This window comes from Geotrypetes seraphini, chromosome 5, assembly GCF_902459505.1.
Source record: "Geotrypetes seraphini chromosome 5, aGeoSer1.1, whole genome shotgun sequence".
Taxonomy (NCBI): domain Eukaryota; kingdom Metazoa; phylum Chordata; class Amphibia; order Gymnophiona; family Dermophiidae; genus Geotrypetes; species Geotrypetes seraphini.
The window spans coordinates 83,193,855-83,210,509 of NC_047088.1; the positions used below are offsets into that span (position 1 = coordinate 83,193,855).

The window sequence follows — 16,655 nt, forward strand, 5'->3', positions numbered from 1 at the left end:
ATCTTCACAACCTCTCATGGGAGGGTATTCCAGGTATTCACCACCCTTTCTGTGAAAAAGTATTTCCTAACATTGCTCCTAAGTCTCCCACCCTGCCACCTCAACTCATGACCTCTAGTTCTATCACTTCCCCGTCTCTAAAAAAGATCAGTTTTAAGTATTTAAACATCTGTATCACCTCATATAGGAGGTAATTCTGTTCTATAAGAAAGGCTTCAACATTTCAGCATCATTCACCCAATTTAAATGTTATCTAAAGGCTTATTTCCGTTCTATCTATAATCTTGAGGGGTCTGGTGTCTGAGCAGTTTATGGGCCTAGACCACAACTATTAGTAGTTCTTTTAAATTTCCTCCTTTCTTTACTGACTTCGTCAGTTGGTATTTTAATTTGTAGCTCCTTTCTTTTTCTTGTTTTAATTATTGTAAACTGCTTTGCTCTGTTTCAGAAAATGCGGAAGAGCAAGTGATTGAATAAACTTAAACATAAAAATGTTAAATGAGCAGAACACTGTGTCAGATCAATGTGAGGGAGATTCAATAGTTTTATCACAAAATTCCCAATGCATCAAATGTAAATTTACCTTCTAGGCATTGAGAATGACCAGAATGCTGGCATATTCACTATGTGCACATGTATGTGTGTGCATATGTGTGTGAATACTGCAGATCAGGCTATGTGATATTCTTTGATGTCATGCATAGCTTTAATAATGTGTAGTTTGCAGGGAGGCATTCACATAGGAGTGGCTGGGCATTTGCTTGCGCAGACCTTTTAAATGCAGTGAATCTTCCGCCTTCCTTTACAAAGCCACCCTAGTGTTTTTAGCACCAGCCGCAGCGGTAACAGCTTGGACGCTCATAGGAATTATATGAGCATCGGAGCTGTTACCGCGGCAGCTGGCGCTAAAAACGCTAGCGCGGCTTTGTAAAGGAGGGGGTTATTGATGTTTTATATTGATGAGATTATGTATGTTTCTTTGTACTCTGCATAGGTATATGTAGCATAGGAATTTTAAAAATAAATAAAGTATTGGTGGGGTGAATTACATAAGTTACAGAATACTATTAATTACAGGTCTGTTATTCAGCCAGCGGTGCCTGGAAATTCACTGGTGGGCCATGTCCAAGCTTCAGTGTTGAATTTCTGAGTTTGTAGAGCCAGCTAAAGCAGTGGTTCCCAACCCTGTCCTGGAGGACCACCATGCCAATCGGGTTTTCAGGATAACCCTAATGAATATGCATGGAGCAGGTTTGCATGCCTGTCACTTCCATTGTATGCAAATCTCTCTCATGCATATTTATTAGGGCTATCCTGAAAATCCGATTGGCCTGGTGGACCTCTTAGACAGGGTTGGGAACCATTGAGCTAAAGCCACTTAACTGCCAGTTAAGTGTGATATTCAGTATAAAATAAGACTGATTTTTTTTTTTTGTGGCTCTATTTATTTGTTACCTTGGCCAATAAGTGCTGATCCTGCCCTTGGAGCAACTTCAAAATAACCAGTTAAGTGCTGCTGAAAATAACCAGTTATCAATTAAGTGCTGCTGAAAATAACCAGTTATCTCTGAACAGGCGACTTACCTAGCCCTACACCATTTTTGCACAGTTAAATTGCTTTGAATATCTACCCTTGTATACATATTTCTAGAATTTAGGCAAGAGCAGGTACATTGACTCTGGCTAGCATAAGTGCTTGTGGCTAAATATATATGTGCATACATTCCCAATTATGTTAGTATTCTGTAAAGGCCAGTAAGAGCCAGATTCTGTAAATGGTGCCTAAGTGCACCTAAGTTGTAGCAGTATCAGAGCATTTACAGGGAAATTCTATAAAAGATGCCTAAAGATAGGTGCAAGATAGGCGCCTAACTAAATAGGCGCCTAAGGGCTCCTTTTACTAAGCTGCAATAGCTTTTTTCACACGCGCAGAATTTTAGCGTGCGCTAAACCCACGCTACGTGGCTAGAACTAACGCCAGCTCAATGCTGGCGTTAGCGTCTAGTGCACGCACTAAAACCGCTATCGCAGCTTAGTAAAAGGAGCCCTAAGTTAGGTGCCCAACTTAATTAGTAAATAAAAACAAATTGGGTGGTAGGCATCTATACAGTTACAATTAGTTTACTTGATATACCGCATTTCTTAACAATTGTAGTCAAATGAAGGCGGTTAACAAAGTTAAAAACAATGGGTACAAGATGTAAAAAAAAACAACCAACAGACAGGGAAAGACCGATACTGGGACAAACTGGGACAAAAGGATATTCAGGGAAGAGATGAGTGACAATATTTATAAGGGAAAAGGGAAATTAATAAAACAAAGGAAAAACACAAGAGGTTAAGGGGATAAAGTTTTTTTTTGTTTTGTGTATTCCGGAATCGGAAGCGTCTGTAGGGATTCACAGTCAAGAGCCTTTCTGAAATAATAAGCCTTCAGCTGTGACTTGAAGAATTTAAGAGATTTTTCCGATCTCAGGTAAAATGGTAACGAGTTCCAAAGGCTCAGGGCCATCACTAAGAAGCTTGAATCGTGGTTAGCTTCCAGGAACATTTGTCGAAATGATGGTACAGTTAATAAATGCTGAGAAGAGGAATGAAGATTCCTTGTGTTTAGGGGCAGAGAAGGACTTAGGCACCACTAGGCGTGATTCTCTAAAATAATTAGGTGCCTATAATGTAGGATTTTAAAATCCTGGCCTACATTGTAGGTGCTTAAGTTTTAAGTTAGGCGCTTTAGTGTGATTGACAAGAGATAGGCACCTAACTTTAGGTGACTATCATTTTGGACACCCAGTTACAGAATCTGGTCCTTAGTGCTCCAGGCTGCGATAGAAACCTCTACCACTGTTTAGTAAAAGAGGGCCTATATTATTTCATATGTAGTATATGCTTTATTATATTATCTATTCGTTTGGTCTACTTGTAATATGTTTTTAATGTTGATATTTTGTAGACTCCTGATGAAGGCCATTTAGACGAAACATTGGCCTGTGTCGAGTCTTCCTGAAAATAGGATATTCAGTAAAATTCTTTTGAACTCAACTTGGTTATTGTCAACTCCACTGTGTTCTATTGCTATTCCTGAATGTGGAGCCTGGTTCTTCTCTGTTCTTTTCCTAGACAAACCTTCAGCATTACACGCCCTTCAATTAACTTTCAAGCCTCTAGCCTGCTGCACCTCCCCCCCCTAAGATTTTGATAATTAAACTCAACAATCCTATGCTAATGGTTCTTTGAGTTTGTTTTACTGTCAGGATCTATTACTTTTCTTTCATTATGGCTGCTCTTTGCTGCCTCCAAGAAGCTATTGTCCTAGGAGATCACCTAGTTTTGCTTTATGGTTGGTTCAGCTCTGAAATCACCAGCTACAAGTATTCTTCAGAATACCAGGTCTAAAAAAATAAGTTAGTGAAGCATTATCATAAGCATGCATAAATGCCAGCAGGTAGAAGTGCTGGGGTATACTTGTATTGCTGTTCTGAAACACAGAATAAAATATACTTGAAAGGATCAGCCAGGACATACCTCCTTTCCATTTGCTTATATTTTTCTGTCTGACAGGATATACACACATCTTATGCATATGTGGTTTTGTACTTGTATATTCCACTCATACATGTACAACCAGCACCTCAGGATTATGAATCCAAGAAAACAGGAAGATTTCCAAATAACTGTACTTCATCTCTTTTGGTTCAAAACAAAACCTAGCTATAATCATAACATCATAAACAGAACTGCAGCAATAGTGAAGAGATACCAGCCCATCCCCAGGCTGGAGATGTACCACTGCTATGCTGGAGTCAGATTGAACATTTCCTTATGGGCCCCAGCCATGTCTAACAGCAGTTTTGGCAGATGTACATCCCAATTGATAAATAATAAAAATAAAATTCCATTTTCTACTTTTTATTTTTTTTTTTTTAATCATGTTAGTTCAAATCTCTGGTTTCTGTTTTCATCTATCTTCTCTGAACTCTCTTACCAGGGTCTCCTTATCCATTTAGAATTTCTTCTGTCTTCATGGACATCTCAATTCTGTTTTGTATATCCTTTCCAAAATACTGCTCATTACCAAAACTTATCAAAGCTAAATATTCTCCTTTTATGAAGCTGCGTTAGCGGCTTTATCACACGCAACATTTTAGCGCGCTAACCCCCGCGCTAGCTGAAAAACTACCGCCTGTTCAAGAGGAGGCGGTAGCGGCTAGCACGGACGGCAAATTAGTGCACGCTATTACGCGCGTTAAACCGCTAACGCAGCTTCGTAAAAGGAGCTCTATATTTGTGCACATCTGGTATACCCAGGAGAAATGTTTCTGTTTATGACACTTGTAAAATTATCTCCAAAATGCAATATCCAGTAACATCTCCACATCTTAGAATCGGTTTTCAGTTGTCTTGTTCTTCTCTGTTGTAGTTCTGAACTATGAGCCATTTCTGGGTGCAAAGATGTCCAACCCCAATGATTATCTGTCCATGCAGCCAAAAGAGTTGCAGACCACAATGAATGGAAATGAAGTGTCCTTCGATGAGGATGAGCCTGATGAATTGTTAAAGAAAAATGCAGCCAAGCCACAGAGGAGAAAAGGTGAATATGGCTCATATTACGTAAATCTAACATCAGTCTTTTCTATAATTCACTGCTCTTGATCAAACAAAAATAAACAGTAGAATAATTCTTGTGCAAGAAAAATCCTGTGATCTTGTTACCTTCAAAAACATATTTTCTGATAGCAATAATTTTTTTTAAAATTCTTTATTAATTTTCAAAACTACAACAGTGCAATACAACCAGTGGAACTCATAGTAATACAATAGAAGCACGTTCATCTTGCTCATGTTCATAATCATCCATTTTCTCCCTCCCCCCCACCCATCCACCCAAACAAGTATCAGTCCATATAACACAAACATATATTATTATAAAGATCCTATCTATTCTGAATAATGATATCTGCACACCCATCCCAATTATAAATATTCAAAAATCAATTTATGACCTAAAGAATCCCTCTCCCTCCCTGCCCTGGATATGTACCATAGTAAAGAAAAAAATGATTCACAGTCAACAAACAATTACAACGAGGTAACATAAGATGCCAATGGGCCCCATATTAATTTAAATATATTACCATGTCCTAAGTTTTCAGCATTTATTCTTTCAAATCTATAACTAGAGCAAAGACTTGCCCACCAGAACAAAAAATTTAAAAGATCACATTTCTTCCAATTTCGGGTGATCATCTGGATGGCTATCCCGGTCATTATAAGGAAAAGACGACTTTTATATTGATCTACTAGTCGTTAAGCCCGTTACATTAACGGGTGCTAGAATATATGTGTGTCTGTCTGTCTGTGTTTCTTTATCTCTCTCTCCTTGGCCGCTGTCTGTGTCCTTCTGTCCCCCCCCCGAGCAAAGCTGTCTGCCTCCAGCACATCCCTCCCCCCAAAGCAGCCCCCTTTCCCTCTCCCTAACTGTCTCTCCATGGCCCCTTCTGTCTTCCCCCAGTGCAAAACTGTCTGTCCCTAGCACACCCCTCCCCCAAAGTAGTCCCCTTTCCCTCTCCCTGTCTCTCCATGGTCCCTTCTGTGTTCTACCCAGAGCAAACCTGTCTGTCCCCAGCATGTGCGCTCTAGAGTTTTATTATATAGGATAAGGGGTTTAACATAAAAAGAATTGCACCGTACCAAGGTCAGTTTACAAAATTAGTAAAGCACAACACAGTTCTATAAGGTATGTACAGTACTAACAATTATGTGCTCATTACACCTACAAATAATTAAAATAAAAGCATATTTAAGCTATCTCCCAGATTTGGGCATCCTAATTTGTGTGTGATCAGGAATTGCGCATGCAACTATTAATGGGCACTAAATTGAAGTTGCAAGCACAACTGCCCGAGTGTGATTCTCTAAAGAACTGTGTCTACATTTTATCGCGCACAACTGAAAAGGGGGCGTGGTCAGGGGGTGTTCCCTACAGTTTAATGCACTGTTGCAGAATATTGCCATTGCCACGCCTAAGTTGGGCATCAGACTTACACCTGTTTTCAGCTAGTGTAAGTCTGACGTAGGGTTACCAAATGTCCGGATTTCCCCAGACATGTCCAGGTTTTGAAAAGCCTCCTCAAATCGCGTCGGACAGGGAGGAAGTCCGCGCATGCGCAGACTTCCTCCCTGCCTCACAAGAGCAGGCAGTGGGGGTGGGGCTAGGATGGAACTGGGGGCGGGATTAGGGCATTACAGGGCGGGAATGGGTGGAACTGGGCAGGGGGAGTCTAAAGGTCTGGATTTTCCAATTGGAAAATCTGGCAACCCTAGTCTGACATCAAATGTTAGGTATGGGAATCAACATTAACTCCTATTCAATAAAGGACACATGCCCTTTATTGACTAGCGTTTAGCACCGATTATTTCCAGTGCCTAATTTTGGGTGTGATTTACTGAATCTGACCCTATGTGTGCTATAATTTCATCTATTACATTACATGTTGAGCTTACTGTAGAGTATATTCCACATAAGCCAATCAAGTTCTATGTGGATCACAACAATCAGAAGCTAGAACAATTTTCTGGGAATTGTATATAATACAGTTTATAGTTTATTGAAAGAACTTAATATACCTCCTAGCCTGCTAGGATTCAGGCGGTGCACATTTATATTGAAAAATAATTAATAAAAGCTAAAGAACTAAAAAAAATAAATCAATACAAAAGCCTTCCTCATTCATCCAAGAGAAAACCACTCATACATTAAAAAAAATCATAATACACTGTTTACAAATTATGCCATATCACGTGGGCTAATGAATTCACGAATCCCAACTAGAAAGCATATTGAAAGCCAACCCAAAATAAAAAGTCTTCAACAAAATCTCAAATGCAACTGGGCAAATTATTCCATAAAGTTAGAGCTATCCAAGCAAAGGCATTGGCTCATGTATGCACTGGAAACTGAAGGTATACTCATTTGGTTATCTTGGCTCAAACATAAAACTCTTTTAGGAATATAAGGGGCAATTAAATTTCACAAATACAAAGGCTGACCAGTAAAAAAGCACTAGAACTTTAAAACGGGATCTATAAAAGATACTCATATTTACCCACATCCCCCAACAATCTTATAGCCTTATTCTGGATAATTTGTAAATGCAAAAGACTAGATTACCATAATCAAGTCGTGCAATCAGTAGCAAATAAAGCACGGTGTGGAGGGTTGAATTTTCTAGTAAATTCCTAAAGAACATATCTGTTGAAGACTAAAAAAAAGATTTCTCAGTACTGCAGAGATCTGAACAATAAAAGTTAAATTAGAGTAAAAAAAACAACCCCTAAATAACAAAAACTAGATACTACAGAAATCAACTTTCCTGCAAACAAAGGCACTAATAGTGGGTGATCCATCTGACCTGTGATCCAACAGATTGTAGTTTTCTCCATATTCAGGACCAACCCTTGAGTTGATAACCAGGTGGAAATAACATTCAAACAGTCCTCCAGCTACAACAGATCTGATGCACTAGGGGCAATTGTAAACACAAATGTCATTGGTGTAACAAAATACATGAACTCTCAAACTTCATATTAAGGCAAGAAAAGGGCTCAAAAAATATTAAACAGTGGAGAATGAGGGGATATAGATTTAAAGTATCTGATGAAGAACCCTGAAAACCCACCAAAAAAGAATGATCTTTCAAAAAAGACAAAAACACTTCTAGACTTGTCCCCTCAGACCAATAGAGTAAAGCCAATCCCCCCAAAGAAAATGACTGACCAGGTCAAAAGCAGACACTAAGGGCTTCTTTTACAAAGGTAAGCTAGCGTTATTAGTGCACACACCGGATTAGCACGCTATAGTGCGTGCTACCCAAAAAACTACCGCCTGCTCAAGAGGAGGCGGTAGTGGTTAGCGCACGTGGCAATTTAGCGTGCGTTAAGGCCCTAACGCACCTTTGTAAAAGGAGCCCTAAATCTAAAGATGTTACCAAAGCAACAGATTCCTTACAAAAAAGACATAATAGTTTCAGTGCTTTGACCTGGCTGAAAACTTACTTGATGAGGGTGGGGTGGGGGTGGGGGGTAGAGCACCTGAAGGCGCTCTACAAATTAGATAAAATCATCCTTTCAATTATTTTTGCAGCAAATGGTAGAACTGCAATTAGTCTATAATTTTGTGGAAGTCACATCGGCTGAAGCTGATTTTAAAATCGGCTTTACAAAGGGATGTTTCCAACAACTAGACATTAATCCTAATGACAAACACTGATCAAGCATCGAGAGAAATAAAGGAGAAAGCCCATGTTTTGTAATCTTCAACTAACATCCCCTATTTCACAAATCAACCCACAAATTTCTTAAGCAAGAATGTCTTAAACTGCTTACGAAAAGTTAAGTAATCCGATAGAGAACAAACTAATGAAGGAAATGAATTCCAAATAGATATTACGTGATTGGTCAGTGCAGAGGATAAAGACATAACAGATTTAACCAATTTCACTGAGCAAAATCTTAATACAGTAGCTGTCTGTGTAAAGATATTCTATTCAAAGGTGGAAAAAACTTGACCAAATATTGTGGGGCATTTCCAACAAGAGATTTTAAAGCCAACATACTTAACTTGAAATGTATTCTTGTGGCTACTGGTAGCCAATTATTTTTATAAAAATATCACTACTCACAAATGTATAATCTTCTTATCACTTAAAATTTAGCAGTTAATAATGCTTTAATGATGCATGGACCTCTGGTTACCGTCAGTGGATTCAATTTGTCCAACTGACTTAGGTACACCAAATTCTTCATAAGTCCATAACAGAAACTCCTTTTTTAATTTTAAATCAGGACAGGTTGAGCCAGTTCTGATTTTATTCTTCTGCAAATCTGAACTTGCACTTTTGAGTTCTCTATGTAAAATAATATAATTCCACAAATATATCCCTAGATTCATCCCTGGGATGCACTAGGAGGGGCCTAAGGCCCTGATTGGCTCAGGTGTCTAAGGCTCATCCTAAAGGCTGCTTCCTGTTGCTCCCTGGGATGTACTGGGATGCCTAAGACTCTGATGGGCCCAGGTGCCTGGACGGGGATGGGGAAATATTTGTCTCCATGTCATTCTCTAATTTGAGGGTTAGAGGCATTCAAAAAAGATGCACTCAATGTTTCAGAATTCCAAGGACTTGTACTCTTTTTGTGCACCAGAATTTATATAGGTTTCAGTTCATGTAAATCTTTACATCAAAAATGAGGTACACATCCTCGCTAGGTGCTTTCCCTGTAAAGGGCACTCATATCTCATCCCTCTACAGAATAGCACCAATTTTTCCCGGAACCTATTTTCAGCACCTTTTACTTAATTCGATTCACAATGGGGTCAAACCAAAATAGATCAGCCTATCCTGAAATGCGGGCTGGTGAGGAATTCTATAAGCGTCGGAGCATTTACTGCGCTGGATCATGCTAAAAACCTCTAGCACAGCTTGATAAAAGCGGCCCTTAGTAGTTTATATTTCAGGTTTATAGGGTATTAAAGATATCGTAGCTGATGCTCGTTTTCTTTATTGAATTGTATTTCTGTAGTTTTTGTAATTATGGAAGTATGGGATTCAGCTGGATAACTTCTCATAATGTGGGCTTGGATTTGGTAATATTGCTTTAAGTGGTTTGTGTTCTTATTTTTTTCCTTGGATACCTGTAATTTGCTGTAACGATTTATAAATAAACTGGAAAATAAAATTAAATATAAAACTTTATTGAAACTACGTTTAAAGCTGCTTACCCCAGGGTACCTCAGTTTATAGCTCTGGTTCTAAAACTAATGGGAAAGGGCAACCATACAGGGCCAGGTTCTCTAAAGGGTGCCTAAAGTTAGATGCCAAATATAATTGGCAAAATCCCCTTAATAGCTTCAATAATTGAAAGAAATGTTAATTGGGTGATAGGCACCCACCCGATCCTGTAATAATAATAATAACTTTATTTTTCTATACCGCCAACACCCAAAAAGTTCTAGGCGGTTCACAAAGTAAGAGGACTGAACATTTCAGTGATAATACAAAGCATTCAAGAAGGCACAATACAATATTCCATTTATAAAACTACAATATAAAAACTATGACATAGTCTTCAATCAAGTAACAAATTTTTTTAACAAATGGGTCTTAACCGATTTTCTAAAAGTGCAATAAGATGCAGTCTGTCGAATCAGATCGTCTAACCATACTTGAACTTTACCTGCTTGATAAGCCAAAGATCAGTCAAAAAATTTTTTATAATGACAATTTTTGGGATTAGGGAAAGTGAATAAACCAGTACGCCGAGTAGACTTAGTAGGACTATACAATACAAAGTGAGGGAAAAGATAGGATGGTTGCTTCCATTGGCAACCAGTGCAACTGGTGGTAATAAGGGCTGACATGTTCCTGTTTTTTCAATCCAAAGATTAAACGGCCAGCTGTATTTTGGATTAGCCTTAATCTTCCTAAAATAGTTTTATAAGATCCCAAATAGATTATATTACAATAATCTAGAATAGATAAGATTAATGCTTGAACTAATAATCTACAAGAAGTAGGGTCAAAATATTTTTTAACAAAATGCAATTTCCATAACACAAAAAAACATTTCTTAACAAGCATATCAGTGTGTTCCTCCAGAGTTAAATGACGGTCTAGTGTAAATCCTAAAATTTTGAGAGAAGAGACTATCGGGTATTCTTGTCCTCTTAAATGGAGAGTTTTATCTGTGATTTTATCGTTAAGACTAGCCAGGAAAAATCTAGTTTTTTCGGTGTTTAATTTCAACTTAAATTCAATGGTCCATTGTTCAATCTGTTTTAGGATAAAGGTAATCTGATTTTTTATTTCAGTAGTAAAAGAAATAACTGGTATCAGTATCATGATGTCATCGGCATAAATGTGAAATATTACATTTAAACTTTGTAAAAGATCAGCCAAGGAAGCAACATAGATATTAAACAAAGTGGGTGACAATGGAGCCTAAGTGGGCGTTTTTATGGGCAGAACGTGACTTAGGCAAAATTCTCCAAAAACTTAGGCATCTGAAATGTAGGCCTTTAATACCCTGTCCTACATTTCCAGCACCTAGGCACAATTCTGTAAATGGTACCTAAGCGCAATTGACACACGGCGGATGCCATTTTTCTAGGTGCCGGCTGTTTCAGGCGCCGTTTACAGAATCTGGGCCTCAATGCTTAGTGTTACATCAATCCAGTGATACTATAGAAATACATAGTTTTTGAAAATGCTCTAAAAAAAGCTTGCTTCTCGGATTTTTCTGTAGACAAACTGCCTCCATGCTTTTAAGTTCTCTTGGCCAGGAATCACTTTCCTTCATGTAACCTGTAAGCAAGATTTTGATCAAAATCACAAAAGTGTACAGGATTTCACAAAACAGACACACTTTGAAAATGGTTCTATGTACTCTGTGGATCATCTTCGCCCTGTCTCTTTGATTTGTGAGTAATACTGCTCTCAAAATAAAATTTCAGATCTTCAATTTACTTCACTTTGGGTAGTGCTAGTCATCCTTTCCTCTCCTTACTGTTAAAATAACTTTCATGCTTATGGACATCTGCCTTCAATTTCATGGTAAAATCTTTCCATTTTTGTTTACTTCTTTGCAGTCCGAAAACCAAAGCCCGCTCAGCCTTCTTCTCCTGTCGATTCCCCTGTCATTCCTATCAAAAAGAAGGCAAAGGATGGCAAAGGTGAGTCCTGCTTAATACTCTGTGGGTGTCAGTTTATAAGAGATTTTTCTTATGTGAAAGCCTTCTGATAAAATTACCCTACACATGCACGTATGCCCTCTGAGAAGTGAATGCATAGTTGTATATGACCTGAGCGCAGATGGGGTCACAAAGCGCATGCATAAATTAAAAATATTTCTGCTCTATACATTTACACCTGCTCCCAAGCTGATGTAAATGTACATGGCTGCATTGCTCTGCAATTTAGGCAGGTCTATAGTTTACATTAAAAGAAAAAGTCATTATTACACTTTTATTAATGCAGTTGAGTTCACTACATAATATAAGTATGTCTTTGTCAGGCAAACAAGTCAAATTAGCATAGGTAATCCTTCAGTGTAGCCACCACAAAAGCCTGGTGTCTAAAAGAACTGACATTCAGATTAAAAAATGAATTTTAGCACTGTATGCTGCTTATATAATAAAGTCTGTCCTACCATGCAGGCTGTAGTACTCCAACTTCTCAGCAATGTCCTAGTTATGTCTGGCCAAGCTTGTGGAAGTAGTTTTGCTGGCCTGGGTGGTTTTTTTTTAGCAATCAGGCCGGCTGTTGGCAGAGTATTAAAACTAGCAATAGAAAAGCTATATTTTGTTACTGATAAGCCCAGCATCTCTCCCTCTACCTCTTCTTATCTTGCTCCGCCCTCTCCTCTGGATCCAGTGTCTCTCCCTTTCTTGCCTTCCCTCCCCTGAATCCCATCATCTCTCCCTCTCCTTCCCCTCCTTTGGCTCCTCAAAATGTGCTTTAATATCTGGTAGCAGCAAGTGGCCTGTGGCTGGCTCCAGGACCTTCCCTTGGCTATGTCCTATTTGTATGGAAACAGAAGCACATTATAGGAGGGAGGATGCAGCCAAAAGAAGGCCTCAGAGCTGGCAAGGGGCCACTTGTTTTAATCACTGTCACTGCAGGACAGCAAGGTATATTTTGAGAACTGGGCTGGGGGAGGGAAGAACAGGGGGAGAGAGAGAGAGGGAGAGATGCTAGATCTGCTGGGGAGATGACGGGAAGGAATGAGAAAGATGCTGAATCTGCTGGGAGGGTGGTGGTGGTGGTGGTGGTGGTGGAGGAGGAGACATACTTGGGAAGGGGAGGGGAAAAAGGAAGAGAAGCTAGATCCACTCAGGATGGGAGAAAAGGAAAAGATGCTGGATCTGCTAGGAAGGGGGAGGGAGACAGAGATGTTGGATCTGCGGGGGAGGGAGAGGGAAAGTTACTGGATCCACTTGGGGGAGGGGAAAGACCAGACTGAGCTAGCCCTAGGGTGGGATGTGCATGGAGGAAAGGAAGAGAGGGTCACAGAGAAGAGATGCTGTGCGAGGGGGGGGGGCAATGCTGGGAAATAGGGATACAGAGGGGCAATTCTGGAAAAGGGTTAGGGCAGGGACACAGGGGAGATACTGGACAGAACAGGTGGTGCCATAAAGGGAAAATGGATGGTGGAGAGAAAAGAAATGCCAAATGGGCAAGAGACTCTGGAAAGAGGAAGAAAACAGAGAAAAGCAAAAAAGAGACTCTTGAACCAAATCAAATGGAAAAATATAATGTTCAGACAAGAAAAGTAGTAGAAAAAAAGATTTTGTAAATGCACACTTCTGATATCTTGAATTTCAGTTTCTATTTCTCTGTAATTTATATGCTGTGTGCAGCATCTGACTTCTTGAAGTTTTCAGTTCAGTTTTATGACTTCATATCTCTATTACTGATCTGTAGTCCCTTGTTTTATATTTGTTGAGGGTCTGTATTTTGCGCATGTAATCAAAGTGTGGTATTCTGCTAGCACGTAGTTTCTGCATAGTGATCTTGAAGCAATCTTGCTTGTTCTGTTTTCTCAGCAGCTGATGCATCAGCCTTTTAGGGCCTTTTCACAGATAAGGTTTTTGCTCTTTGAGTCCTGGGGGTTAGAGCTATTATGGTATGGTAAGATTTTGAGTTTCTTTTTGCAGACATTTGTGTGTTGGCCTTACTGAGCTGACATCGGTACTATGTAGAAATAAAACAAAAGCAGAAAGGAAAAAAATATAATACCTTTTTTTATTGGACCAACTTAATGTAGTTTATGATTAGCTTTGGAAGGTAACCCCTTCTTCCTCAGAGGTTACCTTCGAAAGCTAATCATAAACTACATTAAGTTAGTCCAATAAAAAATACATTTTTTTTTCCTTTCTGTTTTTGTTTTATTTCTACATACTACCTGGAAGAGTGGACTGACATGGCCACCACACCTTTTCACTCATGAGGTAACGTCAAAACCTTAATGTAATTTCAGTTTGTTATAACATCAGACACGGTTTTAGAACATTTTACAGGATTCAATGAGTGCTGAGCTGGTTGTTTTTGTAGCAGACTTGTGTCTGATTATGAGACACTGCCTCTTCGGTGATCTTTAAGCTGAATTATTTCCATAGATATTTATGCGGATTATTTCCGTAGATATGTATGCGGATTAGTGTTGGTATGTGCTTGAAATAATTGGGGACCCCCCTCTAACCTTTTTAGTTGGCCTGTCGGCCAGGTCCTCCCTCCTTCTGTCTGGCAGGCCCGCTTGCGTATGAATGGCGGGCCTGCCCTTTCCCGGTGCATTGTGGGATCCACCGGGGAGGGGCTTAAGGGCTGATTGGCCCAGGCGCTTAAGACACCACCCATGGACAGGACCTTAGGTATCTGGGCCAACCGGAATCTTAGGTTGGCCCCGCCCATAGGCACAGATCCCTTGCTGCGATAAGCTCAGCAGCCACGTCTACTTACAATGTAGGCCAGCATTTTGCTGGCCTACATTGTACGCATCTCCCGCTGGCCTAGAGAGATGTGTATAGCCGCTTAGGCAGGCTTGCGTGCCTCCCTAGGCTCTCAGAGGCATCTCCAATGTAAGTGGCCAGCCTTGGGAGGTTTTTTAAAAAAATGTGCGTCCTGATTAGCTGGTAAGACAGCAGTAGGATGCCTACTGCCGCCTACAATCGGGACACCATTTATAGAATCCGGTCCACAGTGCTCACTTCTCTCCTCCTCCACTCTGGGTCTTCTTGTCCCCACCTGCTCCCATAGCCTGCCCAACATCTCTCATTCAGTTCCCCTGTTTCTTAAAAGCATATGGCTAGCTTTCATGGTTCTGTGTTCCATGCCCTGTGCCCCCTTCCCCTTCCCCACAGCCTGCAGGAGGAGAGGTATATCACATAGTATTAACTTCCAGAAGAGCACAGGGCCAGTCTCCCAATATTTGCTTTGAAATCTATAGAAACCTGGACAGCTCAGGAAGTTGAAGCTCTGTGAAGGATACTTGCTGCATGGGGGAGGATTAGCATACGTTCATTGTCTTTGACAGGAAGTGGCATACTAAAGGGGGCTGTCCATTCCAGGTACAGCCCATAAGGGGATACTCCCATGGTTGGCATCATGATCCATGAATGTCTGGCAGCAACAGGGTTCACAATTCACTGCTCTGCCAGCACCGGGCCTTCCTCTCTGCCGGTTCTGCCTTCGTGGAAGCAGGAATTAGATGGGACCTGGCAGAGAGGAAGGCCTGACTCTCATAAGAGCAGTGAGTTGTGAATGCTGTTGCTCCCTATGATAAAAGGTAAGATTCTGGGTGGGTGTGACACAGAGCAATAGAGCCAACATGGATGAGCAGCATTGGATAATAGTCATTAGGCTTGATGTGTCTCGGCAGCTCTCCGTAACATCTTGGATTTTGACACCAGGCAGCCAGCATATCTCCTGGGACATCATCTGGACTGAAGATGGACGCTTCTGTACCCTTATGCCTCCTAGTTGTCTTGGATCAAGCTACTTTGGGGATTTCGAGCTTTGGTCTTTCCTCTCCTTGGCATGTTATCTCCTCTACTTCCAGGGCTGCATAATGGTTCTTCAGTTCAATGACAGATGGAGTCACAGTATCAGTCCTACAGAGTCCTATAATCTGAGTCCAGCTTTCCTCTCTCAGCATGGCCTCTTCTTCCCCATTGCTAGAACTCTATGATGTATCATGGAGCATGGCCTCTTCTTCCCCACTGCTGGAAATCTTTGATGCCTCATGAAGCATTTCATCGATACTTCTCATTCTCTCAGATGCTTCTCAGTCTTGCCACCTCTTCTCTCAGTTCATTTACTTCCTTCATGAGGGATGAAAGCTGAAGACAATTTGCACATGGATCCACTCCCTCTGCATGGGTAACATTTTCTGTGTGCACAGAGACAGAAGCTGTAACCTGAGCAACAGATTTGGTCACATGATGCTTCCCAGCCATACTGTGGTTGCAGAAGTACTTGCACCTTTCCCAAAGTTTGAATGCCTACAGGTAAAATATTCTAATGGAGTTTTTCTTCCCCTTAGCAGATCCTCACTCAGCACCTCTTCAGGATTAGCAATGTAGTAATGTGTGGAAAACATATCAAAAAAGCCTTCTCTAGTATATGGATTTATATCTCCCAGCTGCCTTAATTTAAAGCAATGTTTATGTATTTCCAGATGTCTGAAAACAGCTGCATTTGATCTCTGCTCTTACATATTGCATTTCCCTAGGCAAAGATACTTTAGTTAATGTTTTTGTTTTGTACAAGGCTAAATAAGTATATCCCTTGACTCATTTAGTTTTAAATTTGGAACTTTTTCCCCTTCCAAAAGCTGCAGAAAATTAAGCAGTACTGTTCAACACTGTGTAAACATACTGGCTTGCCAGTCTTTTGCAACATATTTGTCTCATAGGTTCTGAGAGCCGCACAAATGCAAAGAACTATTTGCATGCAATTTTGCCTAAAGGGTGGACAGGCAATATCAAATACCCCCTTTTGCTCAAGTAAAGGAGGAAGTTATCAAGTTGCGTTAGGGCAATAACCCACATTATTTGCCCATTAATGTGACTTAGAGGGCACTAACGCAATTTATCTTGCTCT

General features: G+C 40.2%; 1 protein-coding gene across 4 annotated transcripts in view; it reads left to right on the top strand.

The window, feature by feature from the left end:
• Positions 1-16,655, top strand: part of ELF4 (E74 like ETS transcription factor 4) — a 228,603-nt gene that overhangs the window by 187,583 nt on the left and 24,365 nt on the right. For all 4 annotated transcript variants that reach the window (XM_033943935.1, XM_033943936.1, XM_033943937.1 and 1 more), the window contains exons 5-6: positions 4,421-4,591; positions 11,645-11,728. In XM_033943935.1, the coding sequence (XP_033799826.1) occupies positions 4,421-4,591; positions 11,645-11,728 (255 nt within the window). The remainder of the gene's footprint in view (positions 1-4,420; positions 4,592-11,644; positions 11,729-16,655) is intronic.